At 46.4% G+C, this 12,586-nt stretch overlaps 1 protein-coding gene across 4 annotated transcripts in view; it reads right to left on the reverse strand.

The window, feature by feature from the left end:
• The window catches only part of NAP1L4 (nucleosome assembly protein 1 like 4), a 45,773-nt gene that overhangs the window by 25,781 nt on the left and 7,406 nt on the right, over positions 1–12,586 (reverse strand). For 3 of the 4 annotated variants that reach the window (XM_081797619.1, XM_081797622.1, XM_081797621.1), the window contains exons 2-4: positions 11,898–12,036; positions 2,150–2,180; positions 1,190–1,248 (exon numbers count right to left, since the gene is read on the reverse strand). In XM_081797619.1, the coding sequence (XP_081653745.1) occupies positions 1,190–1,248; positions 2,150–2,163 (73 nt within the window). In that variant the 5' untranslated portion in view covers positions 2,164–2,180; positions 11,898–12,036. Of the gene's footprint in view, positions 1–1,189; positions 1,249–2,149; positions 2,181–4,616; positions 4,912–11,897; positions 12,037–12,586 lie in introns of all 4 variants that reach the window. The other variant, XM_081797620.1, reaches the window with a different exon arrangement.

Here is a 12,586-nt window from a genome sequence, read left to right on the forward strand (position 1 = left end):
ACTGGCCACGTGGGACAATTTGCACACCAAAGAGTACTGATGGTGCCTGACAAAACACTGAAGGAGTAACAATCTAGGAAAGTGCACGAACCCTGCAGTGGGGGCTGGGAGAGCAGGGAGGGAAAGGCCATCTCTGACAGATGTAATATGCAGAAGACTGCCAGACTTAGAAAAATGCCCTTGTGCAAACACCGATGTCATACCTGATTCTGCAAGGATCGTTATCACGACCCACGGAGAACAGGGTGTCCCCAGGATGACCAACACGTCACTTACTGAAGAGACCCTCACAATGGGGAAGGCTGCCAGACATGACCTTCACCAAGTCCTCAATCTCAGAATCCCCGGCCATGGCCCCAGCGTGCTCCCCCTGCAGCAGGTCACCCATGTGGCAGTCTGAATCTAATGGGAAGGAAACAACCTGACCAATCCAGAGCGTGGCCTGCTTGTTCTACAAGACAGCCAGGGAGCAGCCTGCCGATATGTCATTGCAGAGAATAAAAAGGTGGGAGGACGGCTCTAGAAGAAAGGAGACAGAACTAGATTCGGGACATCACCCTGGCTGGCTCTGGACCTGGATGTGGGCTACGGCTAAAAGGAGCAGCCGAGAACAGCAAGGAAATAGCAACATGACTACATACTAGCTAAGTGTCATGTCAACGCCGCATTTCTTGGTTGTGGTCACGGCACTGGGGTTAGGAGCAGTCATTCTAGTTTTTAGGAAATTTACACGAAACTGTTTTAGGAGAAGAGAGTCAGGATACCCACAACTTGCTTTCAAACAGTTTAAGGGGAAAAAAGTATAGATATACAAATTTAAAAATGGAGGAAAAAATAACACATCTATGAATTGATGGACAAAATGATATGGAGTCTGGGGTTTGCTCCATAATGATCAGGGAAGAAGGACACAGACTAAGAAGACCAGTCACTGGCTGAGCCATGGAGTACTGAGTGGCAGCGGGCACAAGGAGGCGCATTGTGCTAGTCATCCTACTTCTGGAAAGCCTATCATAAAAGTCTAAAGACCAAGTACCAATTTCCACTTGAATGACTCTAACCTCCCCAAACCTTTGAAGCACAGTAATCCTTCACTTGTATGACTTGTATTATCGCAAGAAATGGCTCAAGAGTGGAAGATGCTATGCTCTGCTCTGCATGCGAACTCTCCCATGGGTGGTGAACTGACCTGTGTTACTTGCATTTTTAGCAGCCTCCAAGGCATCTGAAGGAACACCATCTGAAAAACTAAGACAGTATGTTAAATAAGTATTACTACCAAGAAGTTCTAAAGACAAAGAGCACAAGGGCATTTTTCTTGTGTAACATATTAAGAGGCAGCTCTACAACGACTTTATATTTGGACAGAACTATGGACACACGGGTGTATCTACGAGATATGTTCCTGTTATTTAAAAAAAAAAACAAAGACAAAAAAACACCACCTACCACTTAACACACCCCCACCCCTTGCCATGTCCCATAGTTCTAATTTCCAACCCTGGCCAAATCTTCTTAGTTTTCATTTCTACAGTTTCTTCCCCCCAAAAAACCTGCTCCCCACCCTCAAACTGAACCCACTAGCCAGCCAACTTGCATGCTACACTTTGGCCGGCTGCTAAAGGGATCAAGGAAGTGCCACCTTACCAAGTATTTAGGACACAAGGCCCACTGTGGCTCTGTAAGCTCACCACACAGTCTCTACAAACAATTAAACTTCACAAAAACAGGTATATCAGTTTTCAAAGATGCCTGGACATGGCTTCCCTCACCAAAATTAAACCACGTCAAACACTACACAAGACCAAACATAACCTTCAGGACGAGCCACAAAACAAAATCTTTCACTTGACCATCGGAAGCTACACAAGGTGAGGATGGTGTCAAGTCAATCACAGGTCAATCACTTAATACCTGGGAGGTATTAAGACCTGGAGAGCAACATGATCACTTCCCACGAGAGGTTTTTCAGTATCGATATTTGAGACACTTGCCATGTGTGAAGCCATCTCCTCCTGGGCTCAAACACAGCAGCGGAGGGAGGAGCTTGCCAACCAGAGCTGCTAATGAACAGTCACTGACCAGTGGCCTGGCTCATGCTAATCAACTAAAACTTAAATCCCAATGAACAAAGTCCTTTTTGGCTTACCTGTTATCTGCCATCTGAATGTTTTGATCTCCTACAAATTAAGAGAGTTGTAACAATTAACATCGCTAAATATTCACAAAGAACATTCTAGGGTGCTTGTAGCAGTCAGTGGCTGTCTATGGGGGATGAGGGTCTACTAGGAGGAGCAAGAGGGAACTTTCTGGGGTGATGGAAATGTTTTAGATCTTGAACGCGCTGTTGGTTTCTTGGATACATATATTTGTCAGATTCATCAAATCTTACTTAGGATCTATGCATGTTAGTGCACGCACATTTTACTCACTAAAAAAAAAAAAACAACAAACCCCAAAAACTCTTTTTGGTGCTAAAATGACCAGAGTTGAGAGTAAGATTAATCATTCTAATTTGCTTTCTCTCTCTAATAAGCTTCAGCAATAGGGACATAAGTCTGTGCTACTAAGCCAATTATTTTAGAACTATTCAAAGCATTTACTATTGCTTGTATTGTCTTCACACTCTAAGTCACAGAAACATTTTTACTTTCTTATTTTTGTATTTATTTATTTATTTAAAGATTTACTTACTTGACAGAGAGAGACTGAGAGAGCACAAGCAGGAGGAGTGTCAGGCAGAGGGAGAAGTAGGCTCCCTGCTGAGCAAGGAGCCCGACGTGGGACTCAATCCCAGTACCCTGAAATCATGACATGAGCCAAAGGCAGATGCCCTACCAACTGAACCACCCAGACGCCCCTAGTATTTTCTTTTAAGTAGGCTCCACACTCAGCGTGGAGCTCAAGGCAGGGCTTGAACTCATGACCCCAAGATCAAGACCTAAGCTGAGACCAAGAGTCAGACACTTAACCAAGTGAACCACCCAGGAGCCCCAGGAGGATTTTTAAACGTTACTGGTTTTGTATGTTCTATTACCAACACACTGAAGATGGTAATGCTTGTGCAAAAACATGATGTGAACACTCAGTACAACCCTGCTTTTACAAGACATGACAAAGAATTATCTCCAAATTAGGTGATTTTCTACCTATAAACATTAAAGCTAGGTTCTAGGACATTTACTCCTTAAAAAGAACTTGATATTAGTGAAATTTCAAAACCGTGACTAAATGCATAGCTGAACAGAGGTAGTGATGCTCCTTCATCTCAGACGTAGTAAACACACATCACAGCCTCTTCTCGAGAGCTATCCCAGGCCGACAACTTGTCAATGTTTTATTCTTTATTCTGAGCAAAGCTCAAACCCCTCCATCACAATGCTTCAGGGTGAAACAAAACAACAAAAACCTCTATATTTAAGAAAAATAGCTCCAACTGGAATTTATAATCTGCAATTGTTTTGTATTTAACTCAACTGCGCTTTTCTTTGGTGACTCTGTTCTTGCAGATGAAGCCCAGAAGGAGAGAAACAAGGTAACGAACGCTCTAGTGGCTGTGGCCACCCTCCACCTCACACGCCCGGTCAGTGAGGGCTCTAGAAAATCATCAATGGTCCCCACCACCTGCTGCTGAGTCCCAAGTCCCTCCACAGAGAAACCTGAACCCCGAGCCTTTCTAGCCGTCTACCCCAACACTGACTCCCAGCTCCCGCTCCGCTGCGGGCGGCCGGAGCCGCAGTATTCCCACGCTTCCCTTCTGCTCTCCCCCACACTGATGGGACTTACAAGGCAGGGAAGACTTCACAATAACATCTGATGGCAACAGCCTAAGAGCTGACGTCCGTACCTCCCAGTCACCAGCTGTGAAGTCCTGACGGCTTTCCCGACAGCACACCTTTGCTGACGTCCACGCGAACATCTTTGTTTGTGTGGTGGCCCAGCCCCCAGTTCCTTACTCACACAGCAAGAGGAGGATCGCCACAGCGGGGTTTCCGGATTACAGAGTACGGATGGATACCCGCTGCGCCGTGACGCCAACTCTGATGTGCCTGCGCCGGTGACAGACACGTCAGATAGCGCCTTGCGTCGGCCACACGCACGCCAGCTGCTGGCGACAGCCTGCTCTTCAGAAGCCGCCGTCACGGCCAGTTCAGTGGACAGGCTCCGGTTTCCCTCCTCATCGATAACACCCAATCAAGCCACACACCTGAGTCTAACACCTTCTTGACTAGCAAGGGCTCCGTGTGACAGGCACTCTCCCACATCTTCCACCCAACACCAACTCTGCCAGGGAGGCAACGTCCCCAGCGTATGGGAGAGGACACGGAGGCTGGTCAAGGCAAAACGCCTGACCCAAGGTCATCTGCCTATGATGTGGACTTGGGTTTCTGTCAACCTACGAGAAAGGAGACAGACCGAGGCAAGCTTGATGACCGGAAACAGAGCTGACTTGGGAAGAGCACAAGAAGTGTAATTCAGGAGCTACAGGTGAGTCCGCTGAAGGTTCAGGGTGGGGTGCTTTTCTGGGCAGAGTATGAAAGGGGAAAATCCAGGTAGGAGCCACGCGGCAAGTTCAACGGCTCAAAGGTGGGAAGAGATTCTCGGTGGACACTCACTGGCTGGAGACAGCTTCCATCTTCTGTCAATCAAGCGTTCATGGGAAATCGGCCTGACAGTCCTCAAGTCCGCTATTTTGACGGCGCATGCGTGAGATTCTCCACTTTACATAGTCTTCAGTTCCATTTTAGATTCAAATCCTCTCAGATCTCCCCCTCTGATCCACATCTTTCACAGAAGGCCACGTTGATCAACCAATCTGTCTGGCTGTCTGGTTTAGTCAGAGATGTCTGTAGCTGTGAGTGGATGGTGCCCCTGAGAACTAACTGCAGGGACATCCTGAGATGTCTGTCCCTTACAGGAGGGAAATGGCATGAGGATATCAGGCCCCATTTGAACAACCAACAGTCAAGAAATGGGGAATCTCAGTCATGTGTCTCCCAGCTGAGCTTCAGGAGAAGTCTTGGTGCGGAAAAGAACTCTAGTTTGTACATATGTCTGGGAGGATCATACCCAGGGCCAAAAGTCCAATTAACGGCTACTGGCTGGAAAACCTCCTCGACCAGTTTCCCCAGCTGCCCATATTTAATAAGCTGAAAATGTCCCAGGTCCTGGGGGGCCTGGCTTATTTCAGCTCACAGTTTGATATTACCTCTTGTTATTTTTCATTCTTGCATTATTTCCCCCAATTTGTTAACATAAAAACAGCATTCTTCCCCTCCCTGCTCTGTAGGGCGAAGGCGCAGGACTGCGGTTTTGAAGACTACTACTGCGACTGTCTAGCTGGGCTTGTTGATATTCAAAAGCTCTAACAGGAGCAGTAAAGATCGGACCACGACCACAGATTCCAAGTTGCCTTTACAGGTTCTGCAACCCAACCCAAGAAGAGAACAAGGCTCAGGCAAATCCCTATCTACTATGGGGTATTCGCGACATCCACCCAAAGTGCTATCCATCCCTGTTACCATGTGCTATTTTAGGACAGTAGGAGAAAACCCCAGATTGGACACAGGGGCAGTAGGTGGAAGGGTTTTCCTGGTTTCAGCAGCAGGAATGAGGGCAACAACTTCACAGCATCCTTTCCAAGGGGAATGTGGAGTGTATGTTTCTGCCACATAGAAAGAAATAACTAGTGTTTTCTAAAGACAGGACGTTAGGTAGACCCCTTTGCCCAGATTTTTTTCCCCTGGAATGAAAAAGAGGACCTCAGGTTCAAAAACAGTCATTTGCCCTGAAACAAGTAATACATTATATGTTAATAAAAAACAAACAAACAAACAAACAGTTATTTACACACAATACGCAGTAACTGGTGCTTTTAGCATCATGGAAGTGGTTATAGGAATGTCTTAAATTTCAATATATTTGGATTAACAAATGAGTCTGGTGGCTGTGGGTGAGGTTCCAATGGAGATCTGGGGATCGTCCAAGGAGAAGGTATGTTGAATTAAGTTTCCAGTATTCGCTAGATTTCTGAGCAATTCCCCAGAGGCACCACTGAAAGGAAGCACGTCGCTCCCTCCTCCCAGTACCCTATCACGGAGATACATCAACAGAGGAGACCTCGTGGTCTCGCAGACCCAGTGGGGAGTGTACTCGTGATCATGAGTCCTGCACCACTGGGGTCACAAGTGCTTACCAGGAGGCAGCCTTGGCTTCTGCCGGTCCTGTCCCTGTCTGTGAAACACAGAGAAAGGTCTTGGGTAGATGCACAGACTTGAGTGAGGGTATTCCTTTATGGGTGAGGAGCACCCAACGGAAGGCTTTCATGTCTGGTGCCAGGGACTATGTACGGCTTCAAAGGCACCAGAGGAAAGCCCTGTTATCTCTGCTAGAAAGCTTCTGCCATCCTTCTAAGGATAATGGCCAGGCCACCAGTTGGGGCTTTAGTGTTAACTCCAGTGCAAATCCAACAATGGGTAGCGCTGGTGGAATCAAAAAGTGTCTGCAGAGTGGGAACAAAGGAGTGCATTACCGGCAAACCAAGGAGTGGCAAGGAGGCCAGCAAAGGGACAATTACAACTTTAGACAGCATGACTCGGTTGCTGAGCAACACCAAATTCCGTGAAGGGGGAGGTTCTACAGGCCTGGCCCCAGTATCTTGGGAAGACTGTCTACTTCCAATGTCATGTATTTCAGTCCTTAAAAATTTTTAGCTTGGGCGCCTGGGTGGCTCAGTTGGTTGGGCGACTGCCTTCGGCTCAGGTCATGATCCTGGAGTCCCGGGATCGAGTCCCACATCGGGCTCCCTGCTCGGCAGGGGGTCTGCTTCTCCCTCTGACACTCTTCCCTCTCGTGTTGTCTCTCATTCTCTCTCTCAAATAAATAAATAAAATCTTCAAAAAAAAAAAAAAAAATTTTTACCTTTACGCTACCAGTTGGGGTGCAGGTCCTCTCAGGTTTTGGGGCCTTTTTAGATGGCACACATGAATCCAGGAGTCTGTCTCCGGGAACCTGATGGCACCGGGGTTCCTCAGTAACACCTGGGAGGCGCCCTTTCAACAAGGCTGGAGTGAATCTTTATGGAGATGTCTCTTCCAGCAGATTAACTCTCCTGGCTGTAAAGTGTGATGTCTGACGTCTTTTGTCTCTTGGTGTGGAAAGATTGTTCTACCCTACCACAGCGTGATTATTCTCAATGGATTTAATTAGACCCTTGCAATACTCAAGTATGTACCAGTTTTTCAGTTGTGGATCAAAGGAAGCAGGAGCTAAATGCATTAGCTGCCCTGTAATTATTTCAAAAGGTGGGAGTTTATGAATACTGAATGGAGTAGATTAAAGATTTAAAAGAACCAACTGCAGTACTTTTTGGCCAAGGTATTGGAAGGTTTCAACTAATTTAATAAACTAGATCTTTATAATTCTCTTTGAACATTGGCCCAGTCCTGAAGTCTGAGGATAAAGAGTGGAAATGCTGCAGAACTGGTCAGATGGCACACATTCACTCGTCCAAGGACTCCCTGGCCAGTGAAGTGGGTCCCCTGGTCACCGCGGTACTCCCCAAGTGGGAAAAGCCTTTGCTCAAAGGACTTTAGCTAAGGAAGAGGCAGTAACCTTTCTACACGGAAACACTCCAGTCCAATGTGAAAAGATGCAAATTATCACTAGAACATCTTTCTATCCGTGAGATGAGGCAAATGTCTGAAATTCATCGGCCAGGCCTCAAACGGTCCACAGTGTCCCGGGGCCAGCTCAGCTCAGGTGAACAAGCAGGACAGCAATTTTTGTGGCCTTGCTGTTTTCCACCAACACTGATCCATAAACGTTATCATTTCTCAGGGGACCAATGGTTTAATTCAGGCATAGTGGTCAATAAGGAAAGCTTTAGATTTTCTGGAAGGACCAGCTTATTACTAGGTCCAAAGCAGAGTCCCTGTTCTTTGTGGTCCCAACAGCCTTCTGATTTCCAACTCTGCTTTTCTCTTGCACAGGCCAGCTGCTGCCCTTCCCTGGTTAGCCCCATAGGTCCTCGCCGGGGGAGGAGTCTTCTGGGCCACGACAGAGGTTTGGTCAACGGATCTCCTAAGGGCAGCATTTCTTACAGGGGCATCCGTGAGGTAGATTCCTTTGGTTTCCACTGAATCAGACTCACAACAGTTAGAGCTGCTGGTGGCATCCTGGCATCCAACAGATTTGGGGCATAGGAGCCATCTTACTTTCACCTCCACTGGAAGGGAGGAAGCCCTGCTGTTTCCCCTAACATTCCAAAGTCATGCGCCACTCCAAAGGCATACTGGCAATCAGTATCAATGTCTGTGGTCTTGCTTTTGGCTAAAAGGCACGCTCAAGTGAGGGCATCTATTTCAGCTGGTTTGAGCTGAAGCAGCCAAAGGTAAGGGTCCAGCCTCAATAACCTCCAAACTGTTATCACATACCCAGCACGAACTCACCACTTCCACAGTTCAGGTAAGAGTCTGTCCACCAGGAAAGATCAGTGTGTGTCAGAGGGGTTTCTTATAAGACCTCACAAGAGGTTAACAGTTGATCTGCGAAAGTCAGATAGTCATGGGGAGTTCCATCAGTGGAAGAGGGAAGAAGGTAGCAGGGTTGAGACTGTTACAGTGAATGAGAGTGATGGGGGGGCTCAGTAAGAGGACTTGGCAGGAGGAAACAGCTTGTTGAAAGGTGCTGGGCGTGGTGTGACCCAAGAGAGCCTCTAAAGCCTTGACGCATCAAGAGGGTTGAGGAAGATCCCCTATCTCTTCAGTAGCTTTCACTAAGGGTGCTGGCAGGCAGAGCCCTAAGGCAGGGGATGTATCCTCAGGCAGTGGATCTAACTGTTGGCCAGAATAACCTAGGGGTCTGTGATAGCCCCATGTTTTGGGATAAGTAGTCTGAGGGCATTCCCTTCCTTCTCATCTACAAAAGAGAAAAGGGTAGCTGATAATCTGGGTGTCTAAGGATAGGTGGACTTACTACCTTCCTTCAAAGTCTTAAAGGAGAAGTTATATTGGTCATTCCAAACAATGGGATCCGGTTTGGTGTTCTTTTGTATGGCACAAAGGGGCTCAGCCATTAAGAGGTTTGGAATCCAACCGTGACCCAGCCCAAGAAAACCCTGTAATTCACATTTGATTTTGAGGTACAGAAAGTTTAAAATGCCTTGCAGTCTTTCAGCATCTAGGAGCAGTCCCTGTTCTGTGATTAAATTGTCCTAAATCTCGGACCAGAGGTTTGAACAAATAGCAATTTTTTTGTTTAAGACCTTGTGTTGAACAAGGTCTTTCTGAGAGCAGCCTTTTGGAAGGCAAGCAAAGAAGGAAATCATCTATATATCTGTAGTAAGATGAAACCTCTAAAGAAGCCTATGTTATTTAAGTCAGCTGCTATAACCTATGTGAAGAAAGAACTCTCAGTAAAGCCTTGAGGCATGACTATCTGTGTGTATTCTCATCCTTCCCAGGTAAAGGCAAAAGGGCTATTGTATTTTTATAGACACTATCAAAAGGAATACTAAAAAAATGCACTGCGGGGCGCCTGGGTGGCTCAGTTGGTTGGGCGACTGCCTTCAGCTCAGGTCATGATCCCGGAGTCCCGGGGTCGAGTCCCGCATCGGGCTCCCTGCTCAGCGAGGAGCCTGCTTCTCCCTCTGACCCTCCCCCACGCATGTACTCTCTCTCTCTCTCATTCTTGCTCTCTCAAAATAAATAAATAAATCTTTAAAAAAAAAATGCACTGCATAAATTAACTACAGAAAAAACAACAAGAACAACAAAAAACACCTCCAGTAGGGCTGGATACCAATAGTGTGTACGGATTAGAGACAAAAGGGTGGAGGAATTACAGTGTTTACTGCCTTAACATGCCGGACCAATCTCCATCCTTGGGCATGGGAATTTTTATGGGTAAAATAGGGATATTTCAAGGACTACTACAAAGGATAAGAGTCCTTATCATCTTCTAGGATAGGCCTTATGTCCTGATAAGTCCTCTTATTATTTACAGGGTACTGATTTATTCTTGGGAGAGGTTCTGAGGGATCAATCTGGATATTAATAGGAGGGGCACTATGAATTCTGCCTCAGTCTGTTGAGGATTTTGCCCAAAGAGTGGGGGTACTAGGTTTAATAGTGGGGATGAGTCCAAAGTTTGGTCTTCTTTGGTCTGCAGAGTGCAATAAATGGGCTTGAATGTTCCTGAGTATTGGATTTGAAATCAAGGAATATTTTCCCGTTGGGAAAGAAAAAAAATGCAATGTATTTCCCTGGGAAATCTCATCCTAGATTAAATGTATGTGAGCCAAATTGCTGAGGAGAAATGGTTGGTAGTCTTGCAAAGGTCCCAGATAAAAGGATATGGGCTGAGAAACAGGGACATGTTGTAGTTTATCAGAGACCCCCTCTATCTGCACATATGTACTACTCCAAAGAAGGGACAATTTGGGGTAGAGCACCGATAGAATAGTTCCTGCGTTAAGTGAAACTGTGAGAAAATTCATCCCCAATCTGGAGAGCAGTCTCCCCATCCTAAATAATTCCCCTCCCACAAGGCTGGGGAATAGTCCCCGTGTGCCCTCGGGGTCCCATCACTGGGGTGGGTTTAGCCATTGCCTCTTAGGGGGTTGCAACTGCTTGGACTTCAATTTATAGTGAGCCTTCTTCCAGTGGGCAGACTGTCTGCAATAATGGCCCCGTAGGACACACCTGTTCTGTGGTCTCCATCTGTGGGAGGCTCAATGCCGTCCCATATAGGTTACTCTGACTAACAGTTTTAAGTCCCATTTACAACCATAGAATCAAACCCCACCAGGGTGGACTCAACATCTACGGGAAGCCTGGAATTTTCCTTGAAAACAACTTAGAGTCATGGACAGTCATATAAAAGTCACAGACAGATTCAGCAGGCTTTTGGGTGAGTGCCTGAATCTTATTCTAGTCCACGGGCTTGGGGAAAGCCCTTGGGATGACTTCATGCAGGCTTTTGGCCATGCTGCCAGCGTGGTCATACAAAAGGGCTGGTGGCTGGTCTAGTTTAAACCCCAGAGATTATTTTCATCCAGCGCTGGGCCTGACCTTCTCCAACAACCACGTGGACTAACTGACAGAGATTGGAGACCAGGCTGGTAAATCAGGGTTACAATATTAAATTCCTCCACCCATCTACGAAGACCCTCAGTTACCTTGGGGAGGTACTTAATTACAGCCCTAAACTCAACTTTTGTCCATGGGGTGTAGGCACTTTGGGGTGGTTTAGCAGCATCCTCAGAAGATCTAATTTTGAAAGGAAAGGTTTTAATGGGTTAAAGTTGATGAGGTTTCAATGAAAGGAAGCTCAGATAGAGGGGAGGGGTATGGAGGCCACGAGGGATATGGAAGGAGGTGGGGAAGTGAGGGTAAGAGGGATCCTTGGCTAGCGCCAAGAAAGAGGCCTCTGACACTTTATTTTTATCCATCTTTACTTATTTATTTGCTTCAGTCAGTTTGGAAACAATATTTTGTAAGGAGGCAATTTTAGAATCCTGAACACGTTTAGAAACCTCCAGATACCAATGAAAATAACTATCCTACTTGGACTTTTTAATTTTGTAGCCATGGTCTTCTAACTTAGTTGGGAGAAAGAGAAGTCTCAAAAGACTAAAGGTTCCCCAAAATGGCCATCAGAGCCCTCAGTTACCCTTCTTAGTAAGACTGATCCACATAGGTAAAAACAGGCATGAGGAAGGACCATCATTTTTTAACATAAAACTGGTCAGGGTTCCTGAAAGGGGGACACCCTTAGAACATTTAGATGACTGGGATCCCATTATCAGATTAAGAACAAAAGAGGGCTGACAAATCTTGAATAAAGTCTGAGGGTTCAACCAAAAAAAGGGAGAGCTAGATAACGGAGAGACTTACCAAACTGAAAGTTATGGTGACTCGCGGAAGCGAAGAGCACAAAGGGCTCAGATGTGGGTATCTTGCTCGATTCTGGGGGTCGTCACTCCTCAGTGGCTGGCTCCTTCAGATCCCGCTCCTGACACCATGTAATGTCAACCTAAAAGAAAAGAGGTAAACTGAGGCAAGGTCGAGTTACCAGACCTTGAGTTTCTGTGGGAATAGCAGAGGAGCTGTGATTTGGGACACGCAAACTGCAGTGAGCTACAGAGTGAGCTACAGAACTACTTTGTGGGAAGAGTACAAAAGGGAAAAATCCAGTAAAAATGTCACCCAGTGAGTCCACTGGCTCAAAGATAAGAAGGAGAGATTCTTGGCAGGTGCTCACTAATTGTAAAGTTCTGATCTTCTGGAAATAAGGATTTGTGGGAAATCAGTCTCCGTCTTATTTTTCTGAAAGCGAGTGCATGAGATTCTCCATTTCATTTCCTTTGGTCCCATTTTAGATTAAAATCCTCGCACATTTCAGATCCAGACCCTCCTGACCTTTCCCTACCACCATCAACCACTTCACTTTCTGCTGCCACTTCCACCTGCTTAACTCAAGATGCCTGCAGCTGTCCTTGGCACAGATGACGATCAACAGCTCGGTCAGAGTCAGGATCCCGCAGTGCAGCAGCATTCCCGAGAAGGACGCGGTCTAGAAAAAT

Source organism: Leptonychotes weddellii, chromosome 11, assembly GCF_054177405.1.
Source record: "Leptonychotes weddellii isolate Sample4059 chromosome 11, ASM5417740v2, whole genome shotgun sequence".
Taxonomy (NCBI): Eukaryota; Metazoa; Chordata; class Mammalia; order Carnivora; family Phocidae; genus Leptonychotes; species Leptonychotes weddellii.